At 52.1% G+C, this 12,284-nt stretch overlaps 2 protein-coding genes across 3 annotated transcripts in view; both read right to left on the bottom strand.

Moving 5' to 3' along the window:
- Positions 1-1,209: 1,209 nt before the first annotated feature.
- Positions 1,210-5,753, bottom strand: LOC111846063 (uncharacterized). Its single transcript, XM_023815914.2, has 2 exons — positions 5,133-5,753; positions 1,210-3,364 (listed from the first exon to the last, which is right to left on the bottom strand). Exons 1-2 carry the CDS (start codon positions 5,143-5,145, stop codon positions 2,181-2,183), a joined length of 1,197 nt encoding a protein of 398 aa, XP_023671682.2. The 5' UTR covers positions 5,146-5,753; the 3' UTR covers positions 1,210-2,180.
- A 767-nt stretch (positions 5,754-6,520) lies between these two features.
- Positions 6,521-12,284, bottom strand: part of glis1a (GLIS family zinc finger 1a) — a 72,570-nt gene continuing 66,806 nt past the window's right edge. For both annotated transcript variants that reach the window (XM_023815898.2, XM_023815897.2), the window contains exons 9-11: positions 11,341-11,498; positions 7,909-8,064; positions 6,521-7,306 (exon numbers count right to left, since the gene is read on the bottom strand). In XM_023815898.2, coding sequence (XP_023671666.2) covers positions 7,185-7,306; positions 7,909-8,064; positions 11,341-11,498 — 436 coding nt within the window. In that variant the 3' untranslated portion in view covers positions 6,521-7,184. The remainder of the gene's footprint in view (positions 7,307-7,908; positions 8,065-11,340; positions 11,499-12,284) is intronic.

Below are 12,284 nucleotides of genomic sequence, written 5' to 3' on the forward strand. Positions count from 1 at the left end.
AGGCTCCCTCATCCCGGGTGGCTCCCTCATCCCGGGTGGCTCCCTCATCCCGGGTGGCTCCCTCATCCCGGGTGGCTCCCTCATCCCGGGTGGCTCCCTCATCCCGGGAGGCTCCCTCATCCCGGGAGGCTCCCTCATCCCGGGAGGCTCCCTCATCCCGGGTGGCCCCCTCATCCCGGGTGGCCCCCTCATCCCGGGTGGCCCCCTCATCCCGGGTGGCCCCCTCATCCCGGGTGGCCCCCTCCTCTCGGGTGGCTCCCTCATCCCGGAGGCTCCCTCATCTCGTCTCCATGTTGGAGGGAATCTCCTCGCTTGCTAAACTCACAAGCAGGCAGCTGAGGCTCTGATCGCCATTGCTGTCATTTTGGGGGGGGGGGGGGCAGCGGTTGCCAGATGGCCAGATGGCGGACCATTCCGGAGAGCTGGCCTTCAGCTGGCCCAGACCTACTGGGAGCAGGGGGCTCTACAGCCTGGATTCACACCGTCTCCCCTGGTGACACCCCCAGCGCAGCCGCTAGGGTGCCCGCATCTCCCAGCACACAAACGAGAATCACCTGCAGGCCCGGGACTGAACCCGAGGGCCCCACAGGTGTCAATGCCCAGCCCAGAGCAGGGGCCACATCATGAAGGGAGAGGGACCTGCGGGGGAGGGGGCGGAAACCAGGGAAATAAGAGACACTGCTACCCTCAAGGGGCCGGAGGCGGGGCAAGGCAGCCTGGGCAGAGCGATACAGAAAGGAAGGTGTGAAGCTCACAGCAGACAGTATCCGCATTCCCAGCAACTATCTGACAGCTAGTGTTTCCACGGTTGGACACTGCAGTGGTTACCAAGACGACGGGGACGGCTGAAATGGGGCACTACAGACTGGAGTAACAGGGCCCAGTCTGGAAAAGGCCAGGCCAGCGAGAGCGAGCAGACCATGGGCTCGGTCAGCGGCTGGGGTCTGGGGGGCACCATGGTCAGCCCTCCCCAAGGCTGCGCTGGGTGGCTCCTTGGGCAAACCCTGCTCAGCAGAGCCAGGGAAGCGGCTGTAGGCCCCTCTCCTTAGACTCCTGGCGAGGGGGCGGGGGCTGCCTGAAGGTGATGTCTCAGGGGATGGTGCCCTTCTGAGGATGTCAAAAGGGCTGATCATTGTCACCGAGATGGAGGAGAATCTGTCGGTGGTTTGTGATGACGAGTAAACGGGAGATAAGTGAAGAGAACAAAAGGCAGAGAGAAGCACTTTAATACAAACAGCGGTTTGAGCTCAGAACAGGCTGAACTGCGAAACGTCTGTCTGCTTAGCTGGTTTGTGAAAACTAGTAAATCAACAGAGCCAAACAACTAAAAAGAGTTAAACCTCAGATTTGACGTGAATAAATAAAGCTGTTTACACCAATAGAATAATTCTTTGATAAAATAGGTTACTTTTTTTCTGGGTGCTACCACACTATCAAAATTCACAGTGTACAGGTTACAAACCCCCATGAACACAGACATTAAACACTGTTGAGTTCACACACTGTAAAAGGCTCTGCTTTACAGGAGATATTGTTACTGTTTCATGGTTAGTGTATTTGAAGTGAAGATATACGTTAGCATCTCTAGGTTTAAAGTAAATGCTCTAATAATGTTTAAAATTAAAAATTAAACCATCCTTCCACATTAGAATAAAACAGAACAGAATAGAAACAATATTAATCCCTGTGGGAAAATTCTTTTTCAGCGGCGGCCCTAAAGCTGGGGGTTAAGGGCCTCGCTCAAGGGCCCACAGACATGCGACTATTCTGCTGAGGTTGGGGCTCGAACCAACAACCATCTGACCACAGACACACTGCACCACACACCGACCCCATAACATGACAGTTATTGTCTGAATACGACAGTACGTTGTTAAAAACAGCTGCCAGTGACAGAATGCCAAAGCAGAAACAAGGCTTCTGGAAGATTCCCTGAGCCTGTGAAGATCTGTTTCCCACCTGAACGTGGTCAGTGAGCATGGGGCAGTGACTCTGTGGCCTTGGTTAGTGGGGGGGGGGGGGACGAGGTGGGGCTCAGCATTTCATTTTCTGGTCTAAGGCTGAATGAATACATTTAGTTAACAGAAAGTTTCTACTCCAGCCATTAAACACCATGATCCGTTCACATATCACGGCATCTCCACGCTCTCGTACTCGTGATGATCCGAGTCCTCCGCACATCACGGCAGCTCCACGCTCTCATACTCGCCGTGATCCGAATCCTCCAGCTCGATCTCAGGGACCAGGCTGTAATATTCAGTCGATTGCACCAGGTACATCTTCTCCCGGTTGGCAGAGTCCGTCATCACTTCTGTGACGCTCACAGTCTCCAAATCGTCCAGCAGGGGGCCCCGCGTGCCCTCGTCCCCCCGCGCCTGGGGTGAGTCCAGCAAACCCTCAGAACCCAGGCGGATCTCCACCTCTTCGTAGAGGTCGCGACTGCTGCCCAGTAGGGAGGAAGCCGGCCGCAGCATCAACTGGTTCCTCAGAAGGGCATCTCTCAACCCCGCGCCCACCGACTCGGCTGCCCCTGCTCCGGCCTCGTGTCCCGCAGCGGCAGGGGGCTTGGACCCCACTGCTGCTGGCTTTGGGACAGACTCCTCTCTGTGGCGTCTCCTCCTGATGCACCAGCAGAGCAGCAGGGTGAGCAGGACGAGCAGCGGTAAGAGCACAGCACTGGCGGTGACACCTGGGGCCCAGCAGGCCTCACCGGGCCGCACTGACGCCAGACTCCGGCCCGCCAGGCTCTGCGGTGAGGCACAGGCAGGCACTCCCAACGTGGCCCGAGTCTCACTGGAGTTCCTCTGCGTCTGTAGGTGGCGTTGCAGTGCCTCCAGTAGCGGACAGGTACAGTCCCACGGATTGTCGGACAGATCGACCCTCCACAGCCGTGGCTGGAAGACGGAGCGCGGGAGGCCTGCCAGGTGGTTGGAGGCCAGGCGGAGCTCCTGCAGGGAGGCAGCGGCCTGCAGGAAGACCTCCGGAAGCTCCTCCAAGAGGTTCTGCCCAAGGTCCAGCACCCTCAGATGGGGGGCGCTGGCCAGGAAGCCATCAGGGACTCTCCTGAGGCTGTTACCCCCCAGGTAGACCTCCTGTAGGCCCGACGGGGAAGGTCCTTCCACAAGCAGCTGGCTGATGTTACAGTAGGACAGGTCCAGGACGCGCAGAGGCGCCATGGCCGAGAAGGTGGCCCATGTCACGCTCCTGAAGGAGGAGCCGGAGAAGTTCAGGCAGCATGACTCAGCCAGACCCGTGGTGGGGAAGCCGTCCAGGGCGGTGGCAGGGGGGCAGCGACAGCCGCCGGCTCCGGGGCCCCTCAGCACCACACAGCACCATGTGACGAGTCCCCACAGCGTGCCGGCTCCTGTTAGGAAGAGATGCCACTGTGAGACAGGAAGGGCCCAGAGCCATGAAGGGGCCACAGCGGTTGGCTGCAGCTCCCACCGCTACGTTGATGCTGATCATGCTGCATGACAGTCAGCGTGCGGCGCACAACACGCTCTCGTGAGGCTGGTCCCGCCCCAGGCACACGTCTCCCTGGAGCCGCAAACAAGCCCAGCTCCTGGCAACACAGAAGCGGCCTCTCTCTCTGGGAGGTCGCCATGGAAACACAGAGAACGCCCCACCAGGGGGCGCCTGGCCGTCAGTGGCCCCAGCGGGTAACAGGAATTTAGAATTACATCATCAGGGTGCTACATGTACAGCCCAACAGCAAGAGCTGCTTATAGTTAGACATTAGATGAGAGGCAGCGGCCAGCTAGTTTAAGGTGTACAGCCCCTCCTATCCCCTCCTCTCCTCTGACACAGAGACAGACACATAAACCTTCATGGCGTGGGGCGGTCTGGTTTGGGTAGAATGGGCAGAGTGGCATGGGGCAGGGTGGCATTGGGTGACAGGGCAGCATGGTGTAGGGTAGGGTGTTCGGGGTGGCATGGGACTGGGTTGGGTGGACGTTCAGCCATAAAAGCAGGAAGGTGGGGGGGGGGGGGTCATGCCTAAATGGGTGCAAGCAGCACCCCCCACACATAATCCCCAGGGACTGTAACAAAATTAAACGGACCCCCGTGACACACTGCCCCTCCCACATGGGGCCAGGGTGCCCAGGAGCCTGCAGCAAACCCAACTCCGCGTAAAACACAGCAGCTGTGGATGGGCCATGAAGGAGTGCAAAACCAAAAGCAAATCACACCAGCAGAACCAGAACCAAAGCGTGTGTGCAATGAAGCATGGGCAGCAGAACCAGGCCAAACCAGCTGAGGGAGTGTTTGCGGGAATGACCCAAAAAATCAAGTCCAGTAGGAGGGGCAGAACATTTCGGAAAGCAGGCTGGGGTGTAAGCAGAGACAGACATATGAATGTGGATAAACTGTCCTGAGGATGACTTCTCTAAAAACGAAGGGGGGGTCTCCAATTGATGAAAATAAGGTTGGCAGGGACACCCCAGCAAGACGCATGAAATAAAGGCTGACTGGGCAGTGTGCGTGGAGGCGCAGAGCGCATGTGCGCGCCCGTTTGGCCACGAGCCGAGCGGAGAGTCTGTGCGCTCAGCCAATGGATCACTAAAACACCCATTTACCTTTTTTGTAACCCTTAAAGTTTGCTTTAAAGTGTAGGATTTTATTAACCTTCATCTTATTGTTTCTGTTTACTCAATTTACTTCACTCGTCACAATTTTCCTCATTTTATTAGTTTTTTTTTAAGAAAACATTTTAATAGTTTCATGCAAGTTTGTCGATGGAGACCAATTGCCCAAAACAAAGCGAAGTTTCAAAGCTGCAATCGAGTTCTGCTCCAGAATAACTAAATAAAACCCTGAGTCTGTGGGGTTTCGGGTCTGGTAACCGAGGCTGGTTGTTTGGTTAAGAAGCACCTTGATGATACATGTTTAATGCGCTGATCCCCATCAGCAATCCGCCTTGTTCATATAAATAAACGCATCATTATCTCACTGTGATTTGAAGAAAATGAGTATTGCAGGCCGGATGAAATCAAGCAGGCGGTTACTCCTACGCAGAACTTACACTCACACCTGACATCGCAGTAAAACACCATAAAACGATCAGTTCAACTTCACACCCCGCTTCAGGATGCACAGTCTCCGGCTCAGGCTGACCCACCGCCGCACCGTACCTTTCCGTGGCATCGCTGAATGCTGGGGCTCCGCAGTCGAAGCTCCGGGTCCAGGTCAGGCAGCGCTTGGCTGGTAGTGGCTCCTAGACGCCCCCTACCCTGGGTGCGGCTCAGCGGGAAGGGGGGCACAAGTAATACCGCCCTGCTCTCAGCGCACGGTTAACCTGCTGCTGCATGGTGCACCGAGCCCACTCCAGTGCTGGCACCTGGTCTTATACGGCCCAGTAGACAAGAGTTCTTATAAAACTGTTTCAAAACTAAATCCAGTCAGTCCATTCGGACTAATTCTTGAGTATAAAGTCAGTATCACTACAGTGCTGGGCGTGAAAAAGTGAACGGCGAGAAAACGCAAATTCCCAGTGACAGCAAATACAACGAAACCTGTTACTTTGTTTTTTTTTTACCGAGAGTAACTATTCCTGCTGTCTAGAAAATGCTCACCCTGAAAGACGCCTTTCGGCTTGTAGAGATGCGTTTCACCTGGTGGCACAGCGCCACCCAGTGGCAACCGAGTTTATAACATCCCAGGGGTGCTTTAATTTAAACAACTGGTACAAACTAAAGCGATTATTTCTCAAATTAATGTAATGCACAATTTTATCTTCCAGTACTAAGACATATAGCACCTAGGAAATTATGCAGTATGCAATTTTTAATTATGCTATACTATATAATACGTACGTTCATTTAATGAGAACTTTCTAAACGTTTACATTATTCCGAATTTTAAATAAATGTTGATTATAAAATCAAAACTATATTTATTTTTTCCAGCTATCAGGTAAAACGTTTTAATTTTGTGAAACCCTGAGATCCTGGAAAACAGTTCAGATTGAATAAAACATGAAACATTATTAAATTAATGCATATTGTACTGTAAATTCATGCTGCATATTGAATTACTGGAAAGTCATCGGTGCCTCCAGCTTTGAAATGCAGGAATTGGTGTGTTTCGTATGAACTCCTTGCAATATACTGTCCACAGGTCAGCGTGGATTAAAACCATTATTCTAACTGAAGTTACGGAACAATGAAAGTTGATATATTCAATATTTGTGCTATATAAATAATCACTTATAAAGTTGTGTACATTTTTGTGATTTAGGTTATTTTAACATTAATGTTTACTTCGTCTTAATACTGACAAAAACGTTTTGGTTAAATCCCAATGTTCTCCACTAGATGGCAGCGCAGCACGTGGTAGGAAAAAGTGCATCTCCGTACATTCGGGAACCATTCAAAGGTTTAATTACAGATTATTATTAGTCTTTATACTTTTTTGATCCTTGCTAACTTTGTGCTAAGCGTGTGTCCATACAATACCTGAGTTTTCTTCAGAGAGCTAACTCAACTATTTAGATACAATTTATAGAATACCATGAACAGAATCATAATTGAACAAGCATTTATTTAAAACATGAAAATATATGAACAATTTAGAATAATTGTTTTAAACAAACTGTACATTTTTACATGTTGCCAGAAGTTGTTTGAGATGGCTAACTGATTTTGTTGGGCTATCAGTGTTCCCTAAAGCCACATACCTATTCCTCATCAGCTTCACAGACACAAAAACAAATTCAGCACAAGTGGTAAAACACTCACAACAGACAGCCGAAAAATCTGCTTCAATGACAAAACACAGCAAAATGATACATTTTCAATACAGACACATGCAGTAGTTCCAAAAAGAATAGGGAGATAAAGAAGTAGCCCTCAGAGAGAGCAGGCAAGGACAGGAGAGATAGAGGAGGATGAAGAGGATGAGGAGAAGAAGGAGGGTGAGGAATATGAGGATGAGAAAGAGGAGGATGAAGAGAATGAGGAGAAGGAGGAGGGTGAGGAGGATGAAGAGAATGAGGAAGGTGAGGAGGATGAACAGGATACGGAGGATAGGGAGGAGAAAGGGGATGATGAGGATGAGAAGAAGGGTGGTGAGGAGCGTGAAGAGGAGGAGGAGGGTAAGGAGCGTGAGGAGGGTATGGAAGAGGAGGATGAGATACACTGCAGGGTGGCGACACGCAGAGAGGATGCCACAACACATCCTGCCTCTCACGTCTCCGTGTAGACTGAGGAGATCTGGTTCAAGCAGCGGTCAAAGCCGCCCACCTGGAAGAAGATGGTCTCCTCTGGGCTGGAGGTGAACTCCTGCATATCTCGGACCACGCCAAAGCCTGCGGAGAGTCAGAGACCCAGTGTGGCTTTGAGCACCCTCTCTTGGTGTAGCGAGACACGTGAGATGTGAGACATGTGAGATGTGAGACATGTGAGATGTGAGACATGTGAGACAACCAGAAAATAGCACCTCCATGCTTTACTGATTTTATTATTAATATCATTCTTCTTATTATTATTATTTATTATTATTATTATTATTATTATTATTATTATCACCCTTTTATTAAGATCAATATCAGGGCCAGTATCTGTAAGGGACTTGGTCCTGTGTTTGTGTCTCACAATCAGTCTTTTTCAGAGGCGCCCGTGATGTCTGGCGTCCTCTGAGAGGCGCCATCACACAGTTTCCTCCCCCAGAATCCATCTGTCTCATTCAGGCCCCCTGACACCTGCCCCATACCTCCCATCCCCAGAGTTAGCAGGCTGAGCCGTACAACCCGACAGGGGCGTCAGTCTCCTTTTACGAGTCTGACATAGACCTACTTGCAACAGGAGACACCCTCTCTAGGATGCGGCTCGGAGACAGACCTGCGGGGTTCCACATGACAGTGAGAGGTCAGTGCTGGAGACGCCTCACCAAGCCGAGTGTGGGACTCACCACTGGCTGGGCCGCTGGAGATGGACACGGGGTAGCCATTCTGCCGGTGGGAGCTAAAGCAGTGACCGTCTCCGGATAAATGGACATCGCTCACAGATTGTTCCATTCTGTAACTGTCTCCGTAATGGAAGCAACTGTGAAAGCTGCCTTGGTAACCTGTAGAGGGCAGTAGAGCGACAGGAAGCCATGAATAAAAATGGAAAAAAAACATAAATTGCTTTACTTTTATAGGACCTGGAAACCACAGCTAGTGGTGACTAGAGTAAATGGCCGAAACATTTCTGAACATTTATTTCTGACAAACTGGTTTTGGCACAGGGCCAGGCGGCAGTGTTCTGGCATCTCGGGGAGCGGGAGCATTCGGGAGAAGAGCGATGGGCTCAGTGTCGATCCCAGTGGCCGCATCTCTAACTGGTCTTTGATATACAGCTGTGATGCCGCTGAGGGGACAGCAGAAGTCGAGGGACTTTACTTGTGACCTAACAGGGTGTCCTGGTGTAGTGACAGCTCCAGGTCCCCTGCTCTGATACACATCAGCGGAGCTTCCTACGAGAGTGCGGCCCTCAGGGCGCGATAAAACTGTGTGCTTGTTGTTTTCCTGTACGGGAGAGTAATGACTATCACAGATCTCGTTAAAAACTATCCTGAAATTGCAGTTTTTCAGGGCCGTCCCCAAACAGCAGGGGGCAGCATGCGACTCCATGCCGTCAGGAGCCCGTACACTTGGTGCTTCTGTCATTCCAGGAGTTCCTGGGGGTCCGTGGATATGGACGGGCTGTTTACTGTGCCCGGTGTCGTGGGGCGGAGCCAGCACCACTGCCATGCGGCGCCTTGGACACAGCCAGGCCCTCTTGCGAAATGTGTCCCCCTGAGCCCGGCCCAGCCTGGTGATTGCAAAAGCTCCCCAGAGGCCCATAGCTGGCATGGAGGGCCCCAGCCTGCACTCTGTGCTTCATCTGCGAGGGACTGAGAGCCCCACTGCTTTGTCGACAGCCATGTGTTTATGTGGAGCAGCACCAAGCAGCACGCCTTTGGGGCGATGGTCACATGACAGCCATGGCAGCTTCCTATTGGACCATGCTACATGCGTGTAGCACATAGAATAACAGTGAAGGGAGTACGAGGTAGGTGGCAAGCATGCGCTTGGGGGCTTCACGGTCAGTGGGCTTCAGTCAGGGGGCTTCACAGTCAGGAGTCTTCACGGTCAGGGCCGCTGTGTTCTTGCAGGATTCACGGTCAGTGGGCTTCATGGTCAGCCCCAGTACACTCTCCGAGGTTCACAGTCAGGGGGCTTCACAGTCAGGGGGCTTCATGGGCAGGGGGTTTCACGGTCAAGGGGCTTGATGGTCAGGGGGCTTGATGGTCACCATACTCTTAGGGGCTTCATGGTCAGGGGTCTTCATGGTTAGGCCCACCATCTTCTTAGGGGTTTCACAGTCAGGGCCACCGTCCTCTTGGGAGCTTCACAGTGAAGGTTGCCATGCTCTTGGGGGCTTCACGGTCAGGGGGCTTCACATTCAGAGGGTTTCATGGTCAGGGGTTTCACAGTCAAGGGGCTTCATGGTCAGGGGGCTCCATAGTCAGGGGGCTTCATGGTCAGGGGGCTCCATAGTCAGGGGGCTTCACAGTCAGGGGGCTTCATGGACAGGGGGCTTCATGGTCAGGGGGCTTCATGGTCAGGGCCACCATCCTCTAGAGAGCTTCACGGTTAGGAGGCTTCACGGTCAGGGTCACCATGCTCTCGAGGGCTTAATGGTCAGGGGCTTTGCAGTCAGCGGGCTTGATGGTCAGGGGGCTCCACAGTCAGGGTCGCCATGCTCTAGGGGGCTTCACGGTTAAGAGGCTTTACAGTCAGGGTCACTGTGCTCTCGGGGACTTCACGGTCAGGGGGCTTGATGGTCAGGGGGCTCCACAGTCAGGGCCACCATGCTCTCGGGGGCTTCACGGTCAGGAGGCTTCACAGTCAGGGGGCTTCACGATCAGGGGGCTGCACAGTCAGGGTTGCCTCTCTTGGGGGCTTCACAGTCCGGGCTGCCACATGCTCAGGTGCTCACAGAGAGTCTTGCTACATTCCTCTGCTTCCTACTATAAGGGGTTGACCCCCCCACGCTGCAAGCCCATGCTGTCACGTGCAAACATTTAGGGGTGGGGGGGCACTAAATACTGGGAACAGACTGAAGTGATTACCCTGATTCGACCCATGTGCATTCACAATGGGAACAGCACAGCAAACACAATCATAAACGGTTAATAAAATAACAATAGGGCACTTTGTTAAAGGCCGCTTGCGAAACTGGGCCCGGCATCGGGCTCCGTGACAGGGGCATTGCCGTCCCCAGCCTGTGCGGAGCGGCACTGGAGCGGCCCTTCAAAGGCTTTCCGAGCTCCTTTCAGCAATGCGGGAAACCCCACTGCTAATGCCTTAAACACTGCATCCCATTACACTTTAGGGCCTCTCGCATGTCCTCCCCCTTCCAGAGATATAATTCAAGTTGAAAGCCATTTCTATCTAACTGGGATCTACAGCCCAAACCATGGCAGGTCCAGTTCAGGCTGCGTAATGTTTTTCTTGCGCTCTCTTTCTGTAGCTCTGGGAACACCTGACAAGTAAATATCTCACTCGTATGAGGGGGCAGGGCCTCTTAATACAAGCGTTCCAGTCAGTCCCATTCAAAAGACTGTCCTGAATACCTCCCACCAACAGGGGGCCACACTCAGGACATGAGGGGCTGCTGCGTACACTCCTTTACTCACTTCAGTGGATGCAGTATCTCAAAATATATTGCCTGACCTTTCTTGAAAATGACCTCTAGACATTTCAAAAATATGTAATTAAGAATGGATTAAAGCCACCGGTCTGGACAGAAAATGAACAGTCACAGACCCTGCACAGGCTCAGACTCTGCTCCTGGCTGTCTGTATATGACTGGGGCAGCATCCTGCCTGGGCTTCACCCCGGACAGACATGTGCACTAGCTGAACCTGGGAGAAAAACTCTCATAAAATAATGATGCCGTAAAACGTAATGATTACTCATGGAGACGCTGTGAATAGAAGCACAAACAGGAGACACATTGCCTGCTTGTCACAGTCTTTATGGCTTGAAAACATTCATAGATGGCGCATGTAAATCATTTTGTGACAGCCCATCAAACCTCATTAAAGAGAAGGTTTGAGCAAGACTGGCACTGAGCGGGATTCCCAGGGGGTTGGGGTGGGACTACGGGGCCGTGCCAGCCTGCTAGGCTCACAAGCTCGTGCCACATTAGGCATGCAGATCAGTCACCTCACCTGAAGGGACGGCTTTCAGACCTCTGTCCTTACCCATGTCACTGTTGTAGCAGTCAATTAAACTCTAAAAACATAAAGGCACGATAATTGCTGGCAGGATATCCCCCCCTCCACAAAGTGACCCAGCCCTTCAGACTCTACCTTCATGGGCTGAGGGGTCGCTGAAGTGGGTGTAGGGTTTGTGCTGGGTGGGAAGGTGGTGCTGGTCAGTAGACGGGGTCTGTTTGTCCAAAGGCAGCATGGATGGTCCAGGGGTGCGGATAGGTCTGATGCCTGGGGGCAGGAGGGCGGTTCCGAGCCTGGCACAGGTGTAAACAGGTAAGCATGAGGAACATAGAGCTACATTTTGGACCAGGAGTGCTGGAACATGAAAGCACTAATCTTTACTAACCAAACAGGAAGACCAGATTCTAAGAATGATATTCGGTACTTCAGAAAAAACACAACTCACAGTGTACACCGACTGGCTGAGGAGGTCACCGCTGTTCTAATGTACGTCCCTGTGGTATTACATCATACGCCACCTCCCTGCGGCACTCTGGCACTCTGATGGCAAATACTAACGTGCTGCGACACCCCACCTGTATTGTGTCTTGTGCTAACTGCTGTGACACCTGTGTACACCAATTTGCTGTGAAATCCCATCAATGTTACGTAATAAGCCAGTTCCCTGTAACACCCCAGCAGTGTTACATCTTACACCGACTTGCTGTGATACCTGTCTGGTGTTATATTATACACTGACTCACTGTGACACCCCGCCAATGCTATGTCTTGCACCAACTTCCTGTGACACCCCACTGGTGTTATATCTTACACCGACTCGGTATGACACCCCACTGGCTTTATATCATACACTGACTCAGTGTGACACCCGCTGGTGTTGTATCTTACGCCGACTCTCTGTGACACCCCACTGGTGTTATATCTTACTCTGACTCAGTGTGACACCCCACTGGTGTTATATCTAACGCTGACTCAATGTGTCATCCCGCTAGTGTTACTTCTTACACTGACTTGCTGTGAGGTCCTGCTGGTGTTACAGTGTACACTGGCTCACTGTAATAGTGTAATGGCTCCCTCTT

Source organism: Paramormyrops kingsleyae, chromosome 21 (genome assembly GCF_048594095.1).
Source record: "Paramormyrops kingsleyae isolate MSU_618 chromosome 21, PKINGS_0.4, whole genome shotgun sequence".
Lineage (NCBI taxonomy): Eukaryota > Metazoa > Chordata > Actinopteri > Osteoglossiformes > Mormyridae > Paramormyrops > Paramormyrops kingsleyae.